We start from the raw sequence: 23,323 nt of genomic DNA on the forward strand, positions 1-23,323 counted from the left end.
AAGACAAGTGGAGAGTGGGGCTCAAAGGAGTCATCAAGGAGAAGAAGGCTGCAGAGACCAAGGGAGGGTGGGCACTAGAAGCTTAATATGGGCTAAGGAAAAGAGGGTGGGGCATATCCAGCTTGGGGCATGCCAGAACGGTTGGGGCGTAATGACTGTCCACAATACTACAATCCTTTGATGTAGGGATATTGCCATACTCATTACTCAGATATAGAGATGGGCATGAACCACTGGTTTGGTCATTTAGCCTGGTTCATTTACTGCCACAACAGGTGTTTGCAGTTCAGTGCCCCACCCCATCCAGCAGGCACCTACTCGGGAGGCAGTGTCCTGGCTTCCTCCTCCAAGTGTTGCCCCTGGCAGTTCATGCCCATCTCTACTTAGATGGAGAGTGTTTCTGCAGGACATGGGTAAAACTGATCTAAGAATGCTCCCTTTTCTGAGACTGCTGGACTATGCCTCTCCTTGTCCCCATGTGCAAGATGGATACAAGGTTGTGAAGTTTTGCAAAATCTAGCCTTGTTTAAAAGAAGTTCTTCCTAGCTTTATATATGGCTTTCGGTCAGCAAATAGAACACTTAGTTAAGTCAGCCATAGGTATATCTTGAATGATTGTTTTCCCATTCACTTTATATATGCCTAATTGCTTGGTCTCGTATAGAGCATGTGGGTAAGATTTATCTTGACATTTGGATCCTGTTAACAAAATCAAGCTCCTTTGTCTGCACAGTTGGTGTAAATAATGTAAAAGGCAGAGACATGCCCGGTGTTCTCTTTCTTCCCTTTCCATCCCCCCCTACAAACAAAAACTGAGAAACCAGATCTCTTCCCACTGATTTCTGCATGAAACCTTTGGCCTACTTTTGACTCCCCAGTGGATGTCAAGTATGTTAACAGTCACACTGTTAAAATGTGTGCATGAGAGAGTCTGCCATTTGATTTTTTTTCCTTGTTATTGGCCAGTTTACATCTCATTCCTGCCCCTCTTTGCCACTTTTTCTTTTCTTGCTAAACAACAACTTTGGCCAGGTTCTCGAAGACATTTTAATTGTAATGTGCTGGCAAGTCAAGGCAGATTGGCCAGAGTAGGACAAGCATTGTAATAAAATAATAAAAGACTTTTAACGCCTACTTAAAAAAAAAGACACTCCGATAACTTAATGTTGAAAGCTGCAAAATCTCTTGATAGAACAACGGGTAAGAAAATTGTCCATGCTGGTTTTTTCCTCTGCTGGTGTGCCAGAAGTGGTGGATAAGGTGGAACTTGGGGACATTACTTATTTTGAGTAAGTCTTGTCTAGTTCCCCAGGTCTGAAGGCAAAGATCACTTTGTGGCTTCTCCTGTATTAGCGGCATTCATTCTGTGTTCCAGCATTCCTTAAAAGCTCAGCAGAATTTCTTGAGAGGTAGAAATAGCTGTGGAGAGTTTTGTAGCAAGAGTAGCAAGTTTTATTTGGCATAAGCTTTCTTGGGCTGTAGTTGACTTCTTCTGATGCATGGAGTACATCTGGGTGAAGTTAGCTGCAGTCCATGAAAGCTTCCTAGATGCAAAGTTTCAGTCTCTTGGTTGTTGGTATTTCAAGATAATCTTCCAGAACAAAGATTTCACTATGATTCCTAGCCACTGGATAATGCAGGACTTGAGCTTTGTCCATCTGGAGACCCAACATTCAGTGTCCATTGTTTAAGGTTTTCATTCGCTTTCAAGAGCCCGTGTTTTAGCAGAACTGGCAGTCTGAAGCCATAAGTTAAAAATTTATCTTTAATGGCTGCCACCCAGTCCGAGGGGTAATTATCTGATAGAATCACAGAAGCTGATCCATTGGGATTAATATTTGGTTGAATCTAGATCACTTCTCACACTTTTAGCTAAAATGCGATGTAGTTTTTGCTGTTCCGGGGAAGGACTACGACATGACAGTCCAACGTGACATTCCAAGTACTTGTAGACTTCAGAACCATTCTCATTAAATCTGGCTACAAGACTGAGCTTGAGATGTTCTGGCCCCCATTTTTTCTCAGGACTCAGTTGATGTATTTAGTTCAAGTTAGGTGTAATTAGTATGGAATGGGAGTAAGGAAAGTTCATAACACCTAATCAGCAATTGGTTCTCTTTTTTTCAGATGCTGCAGTAAAAAAAAGTTACAGAAAAGAAAAAGTAGTTGACGTATTTTGTTTGCTAGTTTTGTAGCTCCACTAGCATTCATTTGCCTTAAAACTCTTCTTCTCACTTATACTTATACTAAGTATAAGTGCATTGTACAAAGATGTGGACCCACAGCTGTGTTTTGACAGTTCTAAACATGTAAATTAACTCCTTAAAAACTATTAATTTAGTCACTTTGTTTCATGTTTGTACCTAAGCCTGGAAAGAGGGGAAAGATGCCTTTTTCTCTCCCCCCAAAAAATCCAGAATGCATCAGTGACATTCTGTTTGCTTTTCTATCAGGACAGTTGGCAGGCCATCACAAGCTTTGTCCATTTCTGTACAGCACTACGGAAGATGGGAAATCGTCCCCCACTGATGTGTCTTTCAAAGCAGCAACTTTCATACAGATAAACTTCCTGCCTTTAAAAAAGAAGCTTTAAGGACTGAGATCTCAGCAAAAGGCTGTCTTGACATAATAGTGTCAGTTACTTTGAAGTGGTACTTGCATTCTAAAAAATAGGTTGCTAATGATTGAATTAGCAACTTACTGGAAGTCTCCTGAAACTTCGGTTGAAAATGTTGGTGCAAAATTGCTCACTTAGAATAGCTGCAGATTTGAATGGATTTTATCATATGCTTCCTTAATTTGGCTTCTCTGAATATCAAGCCAAAGTGTACCCATTTCTGAATGCCTGTCTTGTAGAAGAGCATTAGTTAACAGCTTGTCTTTGCCTGCAAGTGTACTGCAGGCGAAGACAAGCTGTTTACTAATACTCTTGCTTATGCTAGAGGCTTAAGTGACGGAACAAGTATATTTCTTTCCTCTCTCACCTCAGGATTCTGAATAGCTAACTGCAAGACATTGCTTTTAAAAAAAAGGGTGTGGATTTTTTTAGTTTTGTTTTGTGTGGTTTTTGTTTTTTTGGTACATTAGAGTTACAAAGAATTAAATCTATTCTACATTTAGTTTCCTTGTTTGGAAGAATTTTGATAGCAGTGTGAAGAGCAATAACTGAATCTAATAGATTTAATGTATTCTTGAAGGCTTTCACGGCTGGCATCCAATGGTTCTTGTAGGTTTTTCAGGCTGTTTGGCTGTGTTCTGAAGGTTGTTCTTCCTAGCAACCAGTCTCTGTGGCTGGCATCTTCAGAGGACAGGAGTCAGAACTCTTGTCTGTGCTCTGGTGCAGTTTTGTGGGTGTCATGAGTGTAGCCGAATATCTGGAACCTGAAGGGCTAACTGTAGCTGAGGAGAATGCTGAGCGATTAGAAATACAAACACCTGAATCGCCACGGATATACAGTGGTGCCTCGACTTATGACCATAATCCGTTCCAGAAGATGGACGTAACTCGAAATGGTCGTAAGTCGAAGCACCATTTCCCACAGGAATGCATTGGAACATAATTAACCTATTCCAGCAAAAAAAAAAAAAGCCTCCAAAAATAGAATAAAAATAAAACACTGCAAGTCCAATAGGAACGCACAGGGGCTGCGAAAAACAAACAAACAAACAAAATAAACAGAGCAAGCCCCAAAGGCACTGGAAAAAAAACCAGAACCCCAAAATAAACATTGGAGCAAGCCCCACACTGCGACTGCAAAAAAAATCACCAAAAAACAAAACAACACAGCACAGAAACATAACCCCCCCAGCCCAAACCCACCCTGCAAACCCCACCCAGAACAGTTTTTTTAAAAGCAAAAAGCTACACTTTACCTTACCAGGCAGTCCCAAGCCTCTTCCAATCGCACTCACTCCCCAGCTGCAGCCAAGGCGGCAGGGCTGGGCAAGGCCAGGGCGAGCGGCCGGAGCGCCCCAGCCAGGAGGAGCCTCTCCTTCCAGCTTCTGGAGAGGTTGATCACGGCAGAGGGGGACGGGCGCAACCATGGTAGGAAAGGAAGGGAACGGCTGCTGCAGTCCCGGGCCAGACTCAGCCTCCCGGCACCAGGCTGCCGCCGCTGTCACCCCATGCCCTGTCCCTGTTGGAGCCCATCAGGCAGCAGTGGTGCGGCTTCCTTCGGCGTCACTTCCGCACCAGCCAGTCAGGCCTGGCGGAGCCTCTCACCACCGGAGCCAGTGCCGGAGCAGGAAGAGGCACCAAAGGAAGCTCCTCCGGGGACAGGGCATGGGGCAGCGGGAGCAGCCCGTCGCCGGGAGGCTGAGTCTGGCCCGGGACTGCAGCAGCCGTTCCCTTCCTTTCAAATCACATATTTTATTTACATTCGGAAACTCTGCCGTGTACATGGTTGCAAGTGTTAAAACAAAAAGGGTGTAAGGCAGAGAGCCACCCCCTCCAAAAAAGAAAAGAAAAAACCTCATGAAACCACTACCCCAAATGAAAACTAGGTTCACTGGGTGGGGGGGGGGAGAACAGTTAAATGTGAGGTCCGCACTGAAACCCTAACGTCTGCCCAGGCCAAGAAATCCAGATAGAGAAGGTTCCCATTTTCAAAAGACGCTCTCTGCACTCAACCCCACCTCACCCCCATTTCTTCAGAAGAGCACACAGTCGCAAGCAAGCGGTCCCTTTTTATTTTTACACTAGCAAAAATCACGAGGGGTTTTTCCCAGCTGCTTTCTCCACCTCAGTGCACTGTGGGGGAGCAGATGCTTGTTAACATATATGGATTTACCAAAAAAATTTAAAAAAACTTCCCGCTTTCTTTCCTCCAAGTTCTTCCTTCCCTCTTCTAGAAGTTTAAAAATATATATATTATTCAGTTTTGATTGATACAAATTCAGTTTTCCCTCCAAAGAACTCACCAAGCTTTAACCAAAAAATAATAATAATCCATATCTAGGTTATTCCTCTCCCTGCGCCATCTTTTCTTGGGCCGTCATCTAGTCTTTCTCTCTTTCTCTCACACACCAAACGGGGACGGGGCGTGAGGCAGTGGCATCCCGGCACCGGGAGGCTGAACCTAGCCTGGGGCTGCGGCGGCCGCTCCTTTCCTTTCAGATCAAGGGGGTAATGTCGATCCTAAAAAAGTTCCCTAACTCCTCCTCTAACTGTTGGGGCGAAAGAGCCAATGTACAAAGAAGCAGCCTCTTCGCCACCAACGGTTAACAATTTGAATTCCCTGCCTTTTCCCCCTGCCTTTTTCTGTTCGTAAGTGGAAGCTCCGGCCACAAGTCGAAGCAAAATTTTTCTGCTGGAGCTGGTCATAAGTCGAAATGGTGGTAAGAATGGACGTACATAAGTTGAGGCACAACTGTATTGTTGTGATAAGGGAGAGAGATCATCTGTCACTGTGATTGATGGGTGTCGTTAGCTGGTCTTTTGTGTGCAATGATCACCGGTCCTTGTGGCTGGTTAGAGTTCATTGATCTTTGGCAGGCTGCATTTTTCAGTGCTGGGAGCACTGAAAAATGAGTAGTAGTAATAAAGTAATACATTTACTTTGTTGTTGTTATGTGCAATCAGATCAGTGCTGATATATGAAGACCCTCTTCAGGGTTTTACAGGTAGAGAATACTCTGAAGTGGTTTATGATTCTTCTTCTTCTGGGAGCACCCTGGAACTGTGCAGCTTGCTCGAGGCCATGCAAGCTGGCTCCTCTAGGATGCACAGTAGGGAATTAAACTTTCAATCTCTGGCTCCACAACCAGAAACCTAACTCACTGAGCTATTGTACTTGCCTGCAAAATTGTGTTATTACCAAATCAAACGGATTTATGATCTGGGGATGGGGCCTATTTTCTATTAGCATTTAGTTTGGTTTTGCTGAAAGTTAATTCTGTCTGGGCTTTACCCTTCACGCAGCGCTTCTATGAAGAATATGGCTGAGCTGGAGCAAGTGCTCATTCCCAGAGACAGGAAACATTCTTTCTTTGGACTACAGTTGCCGGAATCTGAATGGCTTCGCTGGCCATGGGATTCTGGGACTTGAAGTCCAGAAAAGTAGGTTTGCCACTTCTGCATGTTCATAAATTGTACTGTTCTTCAGCAGATCAGCAGGAATGCCAGTACTGTTTGCAAGAAACCACAGTTTTTGACCATGGTTATTTTTCAGAGATCAGTTTGTACCACTCAGCCATAGCACACATTGGGACAGCTGGGATGCATCTTCCTATTCTGCAAGAGATCCTACTGCTCATCATTTGGGAGAGAGGCATTTATCTGTGCTGCACATGAAGGGTCCCCACTAATTTTAAAAAGAATTCTGGATGGATCCAGTACGGTAGCAAACTATGTTTCAATGCAGTTTTCACTTTTAGATTTCCTTGTAGCACACGGCTTGGATATTGATAGTATTTATCTTCTATTTATCCTCTGATGCCTTAGTTTCTGCGACTGGGCTAAGTACCACATGTCTGTAAGCTACGTGCATTATTTTTAAATGCAATATCAAGAGATAACTTTCAGGTGTAAATATGTACCATCTCTCTTTCTAGTTTCCCACAAATGTTCCAAGTAATTCCTTTGTCTGTTCTTTGGAGATGCTTTACTTTCCCGTCTGTACACTGCCTCAGTAAGTTTACTGATGCAATTTAATTTTATAATGAATCATTGTGCTCTGTTACTTAACCATACAAGCTTGGGGTTATGTTGTTGTTTAGTCGTTAAGCCTCAGTTCAGGATCTGTCCTTCCAGTGAGCACTCAAGGTTGATTTCCTTCAAGATGGTTAGGTTTGTTCTCCTTGCAGTCCAGGGGACTCTCAGGAGCCTCCTCCAGCACCACAATTCAAAAGCATCAATTCTTTGGCAGTTAGCTTTCTTTATGGTCCAACTCTCACTTCCATACATTGCTACTGGAAAAACCATAGCTTTGACTATACGGACCTTTGTTGGCAAGGTGATGTCTCTGCTTTTTAAGATGCTGTCTAGGTTTGTCATCACTTTCCTCCCAAGAAACAGGCGTCTTTTAATTTCGTGACTGCTGTCACCATCTGAAGTGATCAATCTGAGCCAAAGAAAGTAAAATCTGTCACTGCCTCCATATCTTTCCCTTCTATTTGCCAGGAGGTGATGGGATCAGTGGCCATGATCTTAGTTTGTTTGGTGTTGAGCTTCAGACCATTTTTTGCATTCTCCTCTTTCACCCTCATTAAGAGGTTCTTTAATTCCTCCTCACTTTCTGCCATCAGAGAGGTATCGTCTGCATATCTGAGGTTGTTGATATTTATTCCGGCAGTCTTAATTCCAGCTTGGGATTCCTCCAGTCCGGCCTTTCGCATGATGGATTCTGCATATAAGTTAAATAAGCTGGGGGACAATATACAGCCTTGTCATACTCCTTTCCCAATTTTGAACCAATCAGTTGTTCCATATCCAGTTCTAACTGTTGCTTTCTGTTCCACATATAAATTTCTCAGGAGATAGATAAGGTGGTCAGGCACTCCCATTTCTTTAAGAACGTGCCATAGTTTGTCGTGGTCCGCATAGTCAAAGGCTTTTGCATAGTCAATGAAGCAGAAGTAGATGTTTTTCTGGAGCTCTTTGGATTTCTCCATAATCCAGCGCATGTTAGCAATTTGGTCTCTAGTTCCTCTGCGCCTTTGAAATCCAGCTTGTACTTCTGGGAATTCTCAGTCCACATACTACTGAAGCCTACCTTGTAAGATTTTGAACATAACCTTGCTAGCCTGTGAAATGAGTGCATTTGTACGGTAGTTGGAACATTCTTTGGGACTGCCCTTCTTTGGGATTGGGTTGTAGAGTGATCTTTTCCAATCCTCTGGCCACTGCTGACTTTTCCAAACTTGCTGGCATATTGAGTGTAGCAGCATCATCTTTTAAGATTTTAAATAGTTCAACTGGAATGCCATCACCTCCACTGGCCTTTTTGTTAGCCATGCTTTCTAAGGCCCACCAAATCTAGTTCCTTAAATCTGTTCACTTCCACTGTGTATTCATAAGGAATTTAGTTTAGATTATACCTGACTAGTCCAGTGGTTTTTCCTACTTTCTTCAGTTTAAGCTTGAATTTTGCTATAAGAAGGTGATGATCAGAGCCACTATCAGATCCAGGTCTTGTTTTTGGCTGCAGAGAACATCATCAATCTGATTTCGGTATTGCCCATCTGGTGATCTCCATGTGTAGAGTCGCCTCTTGTATTGTTGGAAGAGAGTGTTTGTGATGACCAGCTTGTTCTCTTGACAAAACTCTATTAGCCTTTGCCTTCAGCCTCTTCAGCATTGGTGGTTGGTGCAGAAACTTGCCAATTCCTGCTCCAGGTGGATCGCGTTTAGTCAGAACTCTCCACTATGACCTGTCCATCTTGGGTGTCCCTGCATGGCATAGCCCATAGCTTCTCTGAATTACTCAAGCCCCTTCACAACGACAAGGCAGCAATCCGTGAAGGGGAATTTACCATTGGCTTTATACAGTCACTTAAATATACAGTGGTGCCTCACACAACGATGTTAATTGGTTCCAAAAAAATCAACGTTGTGTGAAACATCGTTCTGTGAAACACCATTTCACATAGGAATGCATTGAAAACCGGTTAATCCGTTCCAATTGGAACGGATTGCCATCGTTCAGTGAAAATCCCCATAGGAAACATCATTGAGTGAAACGATGTTTCCTATATTGGAATGTATTGAAGCCGACTCAATGCCTTTGCGAAGTCCTTTTTCGCTCCTGTAAAAGTGTCTTACAATGTTTGGACGCTGTTTTAAATGATTGCAATGGTTAGTCCACCTCCTGAAACCTATGCAAAACTGATTTTGGTGTTGTTCTGACACTTCGTTAATTTATGATGATTTTTTGTTTTTTCTCCATAGGAAACCATTGGATGGTCTGTCTAATGGTTTCCAATGGAAAAAACAAAAAATCATCATAAATTAACGAAGTGTCAGAACAACACCAAAATCAGTTTGCATAGGTTTCAGGAGGTGGACTAACCATTGCAATCATTTAAAACAGCGTCCAAACATTGTAAGACACTTTTACAGGAGCGAAAATGGAGATCGTTGTGTGAAAATCCCCCATAGGAAACATCGCTGTGTGAGGCAGCAAATTTAACAGAAAAAGGCATCGTTGTGTGAATTCATCGTTGTGTGAGGCACTCGTTGTGCGAGGCACCACTGTACATGTAAACATTCCTGGTCACAGTTGCAGCTCAGTGTCTTTGAGCTTCACAATCATGATGCCTGCAGCTAGTATGATGGAGATAGTTTGTGTTTTTGCAGAATGGCAGTCCACCAATCTGTGGCAATCAATCAATCAACCGGTGATTTGGCTAGAGATGAGAAAGGGACTTTATTCAATAATGGCCATGGGGGGGATTTATGGGGGTCACAAGAAGTGATGGGGAAAACCCTGAACAGTGTTGTATTTTGCCTTTGAAAGTGGTGACACTCTGGACAGGCCATGCCTGGCATGTAAACATAGCTGGAGAAAGAGCTCCTTGGCAGCCAGACAAGGAGATGATTGTCAACTTCCTGTTAAACAACATAAAGCAGGATTAGAAAATTGCCTTGCAGCCTATGATGCCAGACATTAGCCAGGCTGGTGGGAATCCTGAGGGGAAAGAGGATCTGGAGCAAATATCTGAAGTTGTTTCTGGCTTCTCTGTCCCCTTAAAGGGTGAGAAATTTCTTCCCAGGACTGATGTGGATGGGGGGCTGATACAAGGCCAAAGGGCAAGTCAGTGCCAAATTACTAATCTGTAAATTCCTTAACACTGTTTAGATGCACTCAGTTCTGGTTTTGAGCTCTTTCCTATTCTAGTATATTGGAAAAATGTAGGAAGCATGCTAAGTTAGTGTAATATGTTTTATTAAAGTTCTTTCTCACCTCATTACATTTGAAACAAAAAGGCAATAGTCGGCCCTGCGACAGGCAGACTGGAACAGTGGCAAAATGGAGGGCTAAGGAAGGAGAAGCCGCCTCTTTCTCTACTGGAGGTCCCAGGCGTAGGATCCTTCAAGTGACAGGGTCCCTCGCCTACTTGGTTAATGTTCCTGCAGTCTTCCTGGAGGTAGGCCGCTTGACTGTGAGGGACTCTGGATAAGGTTGCCCAGGCTTATATAGCAGAGGGTTTCCCAGCCTCTTGCCATCCTGAGAACTTTCAGTATTCCCAGCAAGCATGGTTCGTATGGTGTAAGGTGGCGCGAGCTTGGTAACAGGAGATAACCAGCCATTTTTTTACTAGATGTAGGGAATCGCAACAGTTCTGGCCCTTTAAGCAATGGTTTGTTCGCACAGCTCTATAAAATCCTGGGACATTGTTATATCCTTGTTATATTTAAATAAATGCAAGAAGGGGGAGGTGGTGCAGGGGATGAAGGGCAGCCTTGAAAAAGGAAAGCCAGGGTGAATGTTTTCAGGAACAGATGTCTGTCCTGTTCCCACCCTCCTCCATTTATATACAGAGATGAATAAGATGACAGGTGAAACATTTATATTTGTTGGAAACAGAATCATTTTGAGTTCAAAATCTGCATTGGAAATATTTTGTGCAGAACTACATGCTCTGCATTCATACTTTGCTATTTACAGCTTTTAAAGATTCCTCCCGACTTCAGCTGCGCATTCATAAGCTTATGCTTAAGAGTTAAAAGGAAGGTTATGGCAAGCAGAGACTTCTTAGAGCAGACAAATGATATTTTAAGAAGTCAGATGGGGTCACTTATTTGCAGTTATGACCGTCCATATTTATTTTGGTTTGTATCTGCCCCCAGAATAGACCCCAACAGCTGATGCAACTAAAACGTTCAAAATATTCTTACAAAATATGTCAGGCTTTGTATAAAAGTAATATAATGTCTGTCCATCTCCAGTTTCTCCTTTTGCAGAAGAAGGCTGAGAGGAAGAGAACAGAGCCAAATGAAGCTATGCATGAATTATTTTAGAACGTTCCATCAGAACTGTGCCTTATCGCATTCCTGGTTGTGTGCAGGGCCAGAGGGCAAGAAAGGGGTTCATTTCAGAGGGCAGGTGGTTCACAGAAGTGTTAGGTCTCTGGCCTGAGACAGGTAAAGATGCTTTTTTTTTCTCCTGAAGGGATGCTGCCTCAAAGTTCAGGCTGGCATACAGCACATGACACACCAAGATTTAAAACCATGGCTTGATTGTGTCCGCGTAGCATCTTTGTCTTCATGTTTGTCATGCAAAACTACATAGGAGGTGTATTTTGTTCAAGTTCTAAGGGCTGCTGAAGTTGGACGTGAATACAAGATAATCACACAGCATCAAATGAGGAAGCAAAGATGTCTTTTTATCCCCATTTTACATTTTATGGCAACAAGGAAAGCAAAAGTATACTGCTGGTATACCGCCCCATAGTAATGGACTCTCTTAACGCACTCTCTCTGCTGATTGCAATTTAATTATGCAGGCTACACATTGCTTCCCCAACCCCAGTCTAGGCACTCAATTTACCAACTCCAGAAGGATGGAAATCCTACCTGAATCAGTTGGGAATGAACTCACATCATGAGCAACATCTTGACTGCAGTACCGCACTTAACCACTGTGCCATGAGGCTCTCTCATGGAAGCTGTGGTCAGGCACAGATCGCATTCTGTTTGTTTCAAAACTGGGCTAAACATGTGCAGCACCCTTTTCTATTGTGCACCATGGTATGTGTTGTATTAAGTACTTCATGCTAAAAATTCTCATGAAAAACCAACCCTTTAATAGAAGGAAAGGAAATTTAGAACTGCTTTGGAAATTAAGAATGGCATCCACAGCGTAGTTGTTTGTTGACAGCGCATGTAGTAACCTAGGAACTCTTATTGTGGTTCTCAGCATTGTAGATCAGTTAAAGTTGAAGTGAGGGAACAAGTTTAGATGGTGATTATGTTCTGTAGAAATTAGGCTCAGAGGCATAATCTTTGCTTGGGAAAACTTCATCAGAAAATCAGATCACTGCCTCTGAGCCTAATGGCAGTACTGAGAAACTCTGACATCAGTGCGAGCAGCTTGGAGGAAGTCAGGATGCAAATGTTAAGCAATGGGTATGGTTTGATCTTATGGCATATAGGGATCTGAGTCCTATAGATTTGCCTTTGGGGAGGTGTGCATGGGTTGTGGGTGTGCACCTGGAGTTGGAGAATAGTTTATGTGACCCAAAACATTATGGGGAAAAGATGAGAACTTCAACCAAGGGCAAAGTATCTTAAGTGATCATTCTAAGATGTGTATCTCAACATAATAAGAAAGAGTATGTCAGTTTATGGGGCTATGCACATTGGAAAATGCTGTGGGGGGGGAGGTGGTGTTGAATGAGAGGGACAACACTGGAAGAACAGCACAACTATTCCACCATTAGGACATTAAATTAATTATTAAACTAATGTTTAGCTCTGTGAATCTTAATTTTCAAAGATATGGAGAGTTCAGCATGTAGAGGGGAAGATACCATAGTCCTGCTCTGAAAGACATTTGTGGCATACTGTATGTCTGGGGTTTTGCAGAAATAGCATTTGTAGCATTGACCTTGGCTTTTCTTTGTTGTTCCTAACAGAATGCTACAGACAGTTCCTCCAATTCTTCCCAGAAGAGGGAACAGCCTTTGCGAACACTAGCATCTCCTCCATCCTGCGAGCATCACAGGATTTGCACCCAAGGTCACATGCATGACCAGTTAAGTCCTGACCACTACCATCTAGAACAAGTGAGTCCTCTTTTTATTTCAGAGTTCTATTTTGACATGCTTAAGTCTTCAGGAGGCTGGATGTGTCAAACTCACCTCGCTTTGGCAGTAGATTACCATAACGAATTGTCCATATGTATGTTACCAGCAGGAGAGGATGGGTAGGGGCTCCTTTGATGAGAATGCTTAGTCATCTAGGTCTTCCAAGGATGAGTGTGTTCAGCTGGTCTTCAGCAAATAGTTCATGACTTATACAAGATAGGTGTGTGTCATTTACCTTTCTGTGATTATACATTTGAAGCAAAGGTTTACACACACAAATCAGCAGCTTTCCAACACTGTACTTCCTGTGTGCATTTCCTATGTGTTTCTGCAGTAAGAGTTGTCAGGAGTAGCATCAACAGAGACCTCTCTCTCTCTCTATCAGAATACAGCCAGTAACCACCAAAAATTGCACTGGCACATTCTTTAGTTCATCTGCAGCAATCGTGGGAATGACTGCTAGCTGTATCCAGTTACAGTCTTGTTCACATTACATCTCTTTCTGGACAGAGTGGGGAGATTGAGTAGTAATAATAATAATCTTAGAACTACAGAGCTGGAAGGGAACGTATGGATCATTGAATCGAACTCCCAACCTCTGGCTCCCCAGACAGATGCAGAGAGAGAGAGAGAGAGAGAGAGAGAGAGAGTCAGGCAGTATGAGAGAGAAATGACAACAGATTGTTGGCTATATTTCATTTTATAGCATGTTTTTAGCTTTTCAAATGCATAAAGGATTTTTTGTAGATGCACCTACAGATGCCCTTTACAGCTTTATTAACTAGAAAACCAAGTTGCAAATCCATATGTTATCATACATTGTATTAAAATTCTGTGTACTCTCTACCTGCTGAAAAATGTGTGCTTCTTATAATCTTCCTCCAACAGTCAATTACACGGCCATATCGACATGTTAGCTTCCCTGACGATGATGAGGAAATTGTGCGGATTAATCCACGGGAAAAGATCTGGGTGACAGGCTACGAGGACTACCGCCACACCCCTATGCGGGGAAAGTACATTGATCCAGACGACGGGGATTCGTATGTGCGGTTTGCCAAAAGTGTGGGCTCGAAGCATGATTACAATTACCCTTACGTAGGCAACTCTGACTTCGATCCGGGTGAAAACATCAAGAGCCCTGTGATAAAGACTCAACCCTCCAGGTGCAAATCTCGGCGGCGGAAAGAAGACGGGGAGAGGTCACGGTGTGTCTATTGCAGGGACATCTTTAACCACGAGGAAAATAGGCGAGGGCAGTGCCAGGATGCTCCAGATAGAGTACGAAGCTGCATCCGCCGAGTCAGCTGCATGTGGTGCGCGGACAGTATGCTCTACCACTGCATGTCTGATCCTGAAGGAGATTATACAGACCCTTGTTCTTGCGATACCAGTGACGAAAAGTTTTGCCTCCGGTGGTTGGCCCTTATCGCCTTGTCTTTTATTGCTCCTTGTATGTGCTGTTACTTGCCCCTCCGGGCTTGTTATCACTGTGGGGTCATGTGCCGATGCTGTGGCGGGAAACACAAAGCAGCTGGATGATAGCGCTCAAAACCTGCGAAGGACTCTTCTGCCTTTCCCCTTTGGCCAAGGAGCAACTTGGTCCTGGAGCATTCTCGGATTGTATGTACCTTCTTCACGTGGCCAAGGGAGCCTGGTGGAATCCAGAAACCCATCGGCGTGGTATTTTCCCCTCCCACTCTGCTGCTATGCATCGATGGCTCATTACGTGCTAACAGACTAATGTGCAGCATAGACTTTTGTATTATTGATCTGTAATCAGACAGAATGTCTTGTACATGTTGACATCTTCCCTCTCCAATCCTCCCCTCAAAAGGAGACTGTGATAGGAACAGTTGAGTGTGGTGGAATTCAGGACATCTCACAGTTGTGTCTGTATTTAAACTAACTATAAGAATAATGTGGAAGTACAGTATAGTGGAATGAAATCCCACTTTTGAGTGGCTTCAGCTTGCAGCCAGTTGCAGAGTGTGTGTGTGTGTGTGTGCGTGCGTGTGTACGTTGGTCAGTCAGTATGTGTGTGTGCGTGCATGTGTGTACACACAGAAAGTGTGCTGGTTACAGATGTGCACCATGACCCAGTATTGCTGACAATCTTTATTGAATGAATCCATGTGAACTGCAGTTTCTTAAGGGTCCACAGTTTCTTTTGAAAGCCACTTTGAATGATGTCTCTGACCTTCGAACATTTTAAGTGGAATGTGGGAAACAAGCCTTAGTATCACTGAGAATGTGAGAATTCTTGTTTCTATTTTTCATGGAAAAGGGAAATTTTAAACAAGTGTCTTCTCTCCCTCATCCCCCCATCCCACTTTCCAAATGTCTTTTCTCCTCCAAATGATATTAAACTATACAGTGTTGGTATTAATGCTCCTCAGAGTCAAAACAGATGTGACCTGCAGTGTTTTGATCTGAAACAGGGGGATTTTACATGTTACTACATTAACATGTATACCCATGTACTTGTGGTGTTATCTTGAAAAATAAAAGAGGGAACTTTAAAAAAATCATGACCCCAGTGTGTATACAAAGGAAGGGGAGAATTTTTCCCCCAACCCAGTCCAGGGTGGGAGCATTTCTGGAATGGATCCAGGGGCCTTAAGCGTTCAGGTGCATTCCAGATCAATCCAGAAATACAGGGAAGCCTCCATTGCCAGGAGGTGTATTTCTTTTTTTTTCTTTTTTTGCCTGTTTTCGGGAGGTTGTTTTCATTTTTTTGCCTACAATTCTCCCTGCCTTGAAGGCCTTTGAACATGTGAGAGTGCTTTGAACTTTCTTTTTTTTTTTCCCCTCCACAGATAGTGCCACTGCTTTCCTCTCAGACTGGCAGATGTCAGTCTGAGCCCGCCACACCAGCAGGGTTGGGCTAAAGGTAACCCGTCAGCACAGCCTTTGATAGTTGCTTGGCTGTAGGCAGGAAGAGCACAGCCTTTTCTTTTTAAAAAAATATTATTGCCTTTCCCTTTGCAGAAGTGCACAATATTATGTTTAATGTACCAGTGAACTTGACTGCTCTGGTGTCCCTCCCTCTCCACGAGAGGATGATAGTGGGACTAGCCAAGACTCCAAGCCAGCCATTAGTCCAGGTCCTCTTTAGACCTGCTACAAAAATATGTGGAGTGGGAGGGGCAAGTCCCATTTCCCCAGTGCTTTTAATGATAATGAGCACTTCCGGCATCTCTGACTCACCCACTGTGGGTGGGTTCGATTGATGAGCTTAATTGACTGATAAAACTCCCCCCTCCCCCAAAAAAAATCTGGGTAGCAAGCAAATCTCTTCCTTTCCTCTCCAAGTCCTAGGACCTGCAAAGCAGATGCTCTTGCACTGTAAACATGCATACTTACTAGCGAGGTTAAGACCATAGAGTGGGCGGCATATAAGTTAAATAAATAAATAAATAAATATTACAACTTCCCATGTTCCCAGTTCACTGGTGTGAAACGCACAGATAGGAAGCAGCAAAGGGGGGGGGGGAATGTACTCTGGTTTTCCATGGCTTTCTGTTGTGTGGCATGAACTGGCCCCATCCAGACTACAGGATCCACTAGAGGCCTGCGTAGGGTCTTGTGGGGTATTGCCCACTCTCAAATGCACTGAACCAACCTATTCAGGATCTGCAGAGAATCCAGAGTCAACATGCCTTGGATCAGAGCTGGGTAAACCCCAGGCGCCTGGTCACCCTCCTGCCTTGAAACCAGGACACTAGGAACATGGGAAGTATTTTTCCAACCCTGTGGGAAGAAATAGCAGAGATCACAGGGTACATTAACATTCGGGACAACAAAGTTGATTTCAGTCGAAACATGGCAGTGTGTCGATGTGTAGGCTTTGCAGGCTCTGTACCGAACAGGCCTCTTTATTTTGCTCTGAAATGCATACCGTGGGGTGAAATGGTTTGGTGTAGGTTTGAGTTTTGGTTTTCTTGTTTTGTTTTGTTTTTTAAAAATAAGCCATGTCTTGTGTCCAAGGCTTGTAATTAGCTGGGGAAAAATATTTTTCTAATATATGACATGGAATAGCAAAATGAGTTTTTATTCAAAGGAATAATGTAGAGCCGTTTAGCTATAATATAGCATAGTACAATCTGAATATTCCGAGGCAGCTAGGCACTGGCTTGTGAGAACTGGCATTGCTGTTCCTGCCATAGTTTTCTTTTCTGCAGTCGACTGCCAGTGAGTCCATGCCCTTGCCCCCTCCTCCCTCCTTCTTGCACATTGACATGAGTCTTAAAAGGAAAAAAGGAACTGCATTTTTTATTTTTTGCCAAATAGAGATAACAGATAGTGACAGGCTTGTCACCCCTCTTCCATGTGAAGTGGGCCAGCAAGCTCCTTCGGGGAATCTCATAGCTTTTGTGACATTTGACTACATATGCAACACAGTGTATGAAAGAAAGTGCGTGTATGAAATTAGAGTCAAATCCTAGAACTTGAGTACTTCCAGTTATGCTCAGGCATTGGTTTTATGAGTCATTGGAGCACATCCACCATCACCCTTCCTTTTTTGTAACTCTCTCCCCCCCCCCTTCCGGGCCCATTACCAGAGGTACAGGCCAATCCAGAAAGAACAAGGTTTTAGCTGGCTGGCAGTAAACGGTTCTTGAGACCTGCTTCCAGAAGCAGAACCCACAACTGACAGCTCTTGAAACTCTGGAACCTTTGGGAGTAGTCTTTGAAGGTACAGAGCAGGAAAACCTGCAATGAAAACACATTCACACTCCACAGAAGGTCCATTGTGGATCCCTCCTCATTCTGCTCCTGTATCATAGGAGCTGCTGCAGCGTGGCCCATGCCCACATTGCAGAGAGAGACTGTCATCATCTTCAGGGCAGCAGAGAAGGATCTGTGCTGAAGCTTTGTCCCATGCCAGTATTATTATTGTTCCGTCTGGGAGTAGCTGGAGAAAACCTTTCAGTACTCCCATGTCCAAAGGATAAAGCAGAGAGAGAGAGAGCTAGACCCAACCCATTTACACCAGGTTCAGCAGAAGACAGATCCAGATCTGGTGGATCTCTGGGTGATCTGTAGAACGCTGAGAAATGTTTCTTCCTCCCAATTTTCCTTAAAACAAACAAAGAAACAACGCTTTCCCCATTCCTCCTAAAGTAGGGTTGCTGAAGAACACTTGGAGGAAAACCAAGAGTGGATTTTTGTCTTGTGTGTTTGGGATCTGGTGCTTCTGGGCCAAACACATGCTGGACAAGCAACCTGTTATGTAACTGAGCATACATACGTCCATACAGCTGAGTCATTGTTTTGCACTGCCTTCAGCAAGTAGATCTCAGGGTTCCAATAAGAAGCCAAGTAGATCTCCCCTGTCTAAGAAGTTCCAGGCTCACTTGAAGTAGGCAAGTAAATCGGAAGCATTGGTGTGCTAGTATGCTGTATATTAAGCATTAAAAATAGCATTCCCCCCTGCTGCAGTTTACAGTGATAGCACTCCAGAATTCTACATGATGAGCAGACTGGATCGATCATGTTTATTTTTCATCTTTGATATTCAAGATCTGGGATTTGTCTGTAAGGTGCATACACCTATATAATGTAGACTTTAATATTATAGCCATTGTTAGGTTCAGCATTTGTGAAAACAATGCTAAAAGGTAAGGGAAACTCTTAATTTTGCTTTGTTTCGTTTAAATGTTTTGATAGACTCATGGGAAAAAAATATTTTTGTGCCTGATAGCAAATGACAAATCTCTAAAAGGGTGACTAGCAAACAGCAACCCAGCCTCAAAAAGTGATGGAACAATGTTCGTTTGTGTGTTTGTCTGTTTGTTCCACTCTCTGAATTCCTCTAAGATTTACCCTTGACAAAGCACAACACTACAGAAGAGATCTTAATGATTGTCAAGCTTCTCCGGATTGTCAAGCTTCTCCGTTCAGGTGCCCATATTTATTTTGTTAAAGCAGACGTATTTCAAGCCTTATTGTATGTCTTCTTCTCTAAATTCCCCTTCTCTCCCCCCCCCCCGGCTTTGTTTGAATTTCATTGTTAAGTTCTTCTGCATTTGTTCTTCTCTTTCCCTGCGTGTGAGTGGTTGGGATGTTTTGTTTGTTTGTTCGCTTGCTTGTTTGTTTATGAAAGGAGCAGCAAAACGGGCACAAGGGAGAAATTGGGGATTGAGAGGGGGAAATTAATTTGTAAATATTTCCCATGGATCTCCACACTGCAGATGAACAGTGTGTGACATTTCTCCCCCACCCCCGTCAGCTTTTCAGTACTGACATTAATCATCTGAGAAATTATTCCAGATTTTATTTTTGTATCTGTGGTAACAATCCAGTAACCAAAACGTGGCGTTTCTTTTTTCCAGTCGTGACTTTATTTTCAAGCTGTTGCTCACATTAACAGATTTAAGTGCCTGAAGCAGACTTCCATTATGTATCTGTATACTAAAAGTTAAAAACTCTGTTGTATTGATTTTTATAAGCCTTTTTACCTCTGTGTAAAGAATATATATACAAGTGTATGATGTACATTTTAGTTCTTAACTTCTTTTTTATTGTTTCTAATATGTATGATCAGTGTAGCTATTGCTTTAAAAATGTACCATGTAAATAGAAATACATCATATCAAAACAAAATTGTGTTGCATGCTTCGGTAGTCTTAAAACTCAAAGCTGAGTGATTAGCCCATATGCTATGTACCTGGTTGCTAAATGGTCCCCCACATACAATTTCTGCAGTCATTTTGCAGTGCAAATGAATCTTACTGTGAAACAGGTGGGAGGTGTAGCCATGACCTATCCCTTTATTTCATTAATTTTATATATATCCCACCTTTCCTCCACTGAACTTGTGGTGGCTCTTTTTCCCACTTGATCCTCACAGTGTCCCCAGGATGGGAATGAGTGGCTTCAAGGTCACCTCAGAAATGTTAGAGTTTGTGGGGGGCTTCAATGTACAAAGATCTAAAAATTTCTAGGCAACCGCACAAACAAGTCCACCGGGATGCTTTCAGCCTACTTTGACTGAAGCAGGTGCAAAAGCGGGGGGCGTGGGCATGTATTGTGTATACTCTAATTCATGAAAATTTGATTTTTTTAAAATCAAGGCTGTGCTTCATTAGTGAGTAACACAGACTCCCAATATTTAAAGAGTAACATGCCTGTAATTTTTCACTATTTTTCACTTGCTTTTGTGAGTACTGTGTGACGTGGTGGTTGCATAAGCATCATTGGTCAAGTTTTATGCACAATTACATGGGAAGTCCCAGGGAGTATTGTTGGACTTACATTTTAATAAACGACAGGGTCAGGCTGCTCGTGTGTTAAAACTGACACATCTAGTGTTGGCATTCTCTGTCCAATGGGAAGAAACAACATTCAACTATAATGATGGTAATTTTTTGTTTTGGAAAAAAATTGCTTACTGAGACTTCATTATAGAACTGAAGTCTCAAAAACTATTCTGATCTTGTTAATTGCTTATTTTCAATTCGTCTCTGGTAAAAAGTTTTACATTCTGAAGAACACTACCCCTTGTACTTTTTTGAACAGATTTCCTATTCTGTTTATTTTCTGTTCTTGAGTTCTAAGGATCCTTTCCCCCCCCCCCAATTATTAAATACTTTCACAGTAGGCTGAATTCTGAAGAGTCTAGATGAAGAGTCTTCTGATGGCCAAGAAGTTAGTTTTAATTTCTTGAGTGAACAACACAGACTTCATCCACAGTATCTGATCTTTTGAAGTTGTAGAAGGGGCAGTCATGTTAGTCGGTGCAAGCATGATAGATAAACACAAAATAGAAATAAAGAAAAAGACACAAACAAAAAAACATGGTGGCACCTTAAAAATAACTTTTATACTTTTTTAATGTGAGCTTTTATGGACAAGTCTACTTCATCAGACACCAGTCTGATCTTTTGAAGTTTCATGTTGCAAGAAGGAAACTGTTTCCACATTTCTAGTATCAGAGCACCATGCTCTTTTAAAACCCATTTTCATTATTTAAAAAAAAAATTAGCACCTCAAATTATTACCAGAGTTTGAAAGTATAGTATGTCTCTAAGGCTAGGAAAATTAAGAGAAAGGTTTCCAATACAGAGGCGTTTGGTTTCTGTTTATCATAGTGGCCTTTGATATGAGTGGTACAGTGATGCTTGGTTAGCTTGAAATTGTTAGCCTGAAGGTCAAATTTGTCTCCTGATCTACTCTAGCAGCACTATTACAGGACCCTGTAATGTTATTGCCATGATCAGGGAGGTTCATACACCTCCTCTTCCAGTGTGATATTTTGCCAACCATCTTCTATGTAGAACATGCAAGGCCGTCTGGAAAATAGCATAGAGACATAAATCTGATACAGTGGTGCCTCGCATAACGAGTGCACCGTTTAACGATGAATCCGCATAGCGACGCGTTTTTTGCGATGTTAGGGAAACAGCTGATTGGCGGTTCCAAAATGGCTGCTGGATCAAGAAAATGGCCACCCGCAGCGTTTTCACGCCCTGCCCTCACCAAGGCGGCGAAAATGGCGGCCAGATTGAGAATCTTCGCTTACTGGTGAGTTTTCCCCCCATAGGAACGCATTAAATGGAGTTTAATGCGTTCCTATGGGGTTTTACGTTCCGTTTAGGGTTTGTTTCCGGATAGCGACGTTTTTCCTGGAACAGATTAACGTCGCTATGCGGGGCACCACTGTATTAGAAATGACTGTATTCAAACATCCATGGAGAACCCTTCAATCTCCCAGAAACAGTGTTGAACCTTAAGATGGCCTTCAACAAAGGAAACGTCAAAGGTGGATATGAATGCAACATGAGTAATTCCTGTTTATCAATGGCAATATCCTGTTGGGGACTTCGTATGCACAACTACCATTGTGCAGGCAATTGCTCTATGTGGTGAGATGCCTTGCGCAATTGATGGTACACAATGCAAAAGCTGCCTGCACAAATACACTGCACAGGGTTAACTGAAATGCCCAACAGGACACTGGCCTGCGTGATTTGAATCTCATGTAACCTAAACAAGAACCAAGATTTATACCTTAATCATTTAATCAGTTCATGCATGCAATATCAATGTTATTGCCCACCTAAGTTTTGTAGTGAGAAGGAACATATATCACTATCTTTATTGCCTTTATTTCAATTCCTTCTGACTTCAGTGTTCACAATCCTTCCTCACTGCAATATAACATGTATACTGTATAAATATGCCTAAATCAGGTTAATACATTGTATCTGATGATTTAGACAGCATCTTTTGAAGCTTATGACAAGATATAGTTGCTGGTTTTCAAATGGCCATATGATAGTTGTTTAAATTCAAAAGGATGAGCTTATCAAATGTGCTCTTTAGGATTTCAGTTTTAATATCAGATACTCTTCTGTGGTCCTCCTTTGTCTTCATATAACTCTCAGATATAGGTTGATACCTTTCCTGTTTCTTTTTCTTTTCTTTTTTTTGGGGGGGGGGGGTAGAAGGAAATGAAGGTTATAGACCCTCCCCCCAGCAGCCTTCTTTTTAAGCCAGACAATTGTTCAGTTTTGGTCACACCAGTGAACTTGACTGTTTGGTCAGAAGGTGGAGAGATCTCTGTGCTTCCTCTGCGTAGATGTTCTTGCTGGTACAGATGCGGTTGCAGGCAGCACAGGTGTCCTGGCGGGGATCATGCTTGCAGAAAATTCTGGTGCTTAGCATAGCAAGTTGCACAAGAGTAGACCAATTTGCTCTGTGGGGATTTGGTGAACCAACTTCAAGTTTCATTCATTCGAATTGGTTTATTCTAGTTGTAACTTAGTACACTAGGCAACAGGATTTCAGGCAATATATAACCACATTTTAGTTAACATATGGGCTGTGACAGCTGCATTCTAAGATGGCATTCTGCAGTCTTTGGTCTGTTATTTGAATATATAGTGGTTGAATTCAAGGGCCTGAGTTCAGTGGTGTGGTAGCAGAAGTTAGGAAAGTCCTTTTCCCTGTGCACATGTCTCTATCACTAAAATTAAACATGTTTCCACTGGGAACTATTAAATAAGTAGTGAGCCAGGATTCAAGTGTATAATTAGATACATTTTCTTCCTGACCTGTTACGTCAACAGCTTCACTATACACTGTACAGAGAAGAACACAGAGAACCACAGTACTTCAACATTTAATCAAGAGCCTTTATGTATGGTGGAGAAATAATTACTGTTGCTTATAAAGTATCTGCAACACTGCTATATAATAAGGACTCTGGTATGATGATGATGATGTTCCATCAAGTCAATTCTCAGTCATCATCATCTCACTTGTGAATGAAACACACTTTGGTGGCTCCTGTCATCATCAGGGCTTTGGGAACAATATCAAGAAATTTCACACAGTACTAAAAGCAGTTGCAGATCTCAAAAGTAACAATCAGAGCAACAAAAAACTGCAATATTAGGAACAGCACACATACTACACCAATATTTAACAAATACTTAGTTTTTTGGTTAAAATATATATCTCATATATAATACCGGTCAGTGTTTTAATAATGTTGATTGACTGTGCCTGGTGTTTATAATAATAATAATAATAATAATAATAATAATAATAATAATAATAATAATAA

General features: G+C 42.4%; 1 protein-coding gene across 3 annotated transcripts in view; it reads left to right on the forward strand.

Annotated features, from left to right (window-relative positions):
• Positions 1–18,183, forward strand: part of SPRED2 (sprouty related EVH1 domain containing 2) — a 93,876-nt gene extending 75,693 nt beyond the window's left edge. For all 3 annotated transcript variants that reach the window (XM_020803380.3, XM_073003636.2, XM_020803381.3), the window contains 2 exons: positions 12,577–12,726; positions 13,636–18,183. In XM_020803380.3, the coding sequence (XP_020659039.1) occupies positions 12,577–12,726; positions 13,636–14,289 (804 nt within the window). In that variant the 3' untranslated portion in view covers positions 14,290–18,183. The remainder of the gene's footprint in view (positions 1–12,576; positions 12,727–13,635) is intronic.
• Positions 18,184–23,323: the final 5,140 nt, after the last annotated feature.

The sequence above is a fragment of the Pogona vitticeps genome, chromosome 1 (assembly GCF_051106095.1).
Source record: "Pogona vitticeps strain Pit_001003342236 chromosome 1, PviZW2.1, whole genome shotgun sequence".
Taxonomy (NCBI): domain Eukaryota; kingdom Metazoa; phylum Chordata; class Lepidosauria; order Squamata; family Agamidae; genus Pogona; species Pogona vitticeps.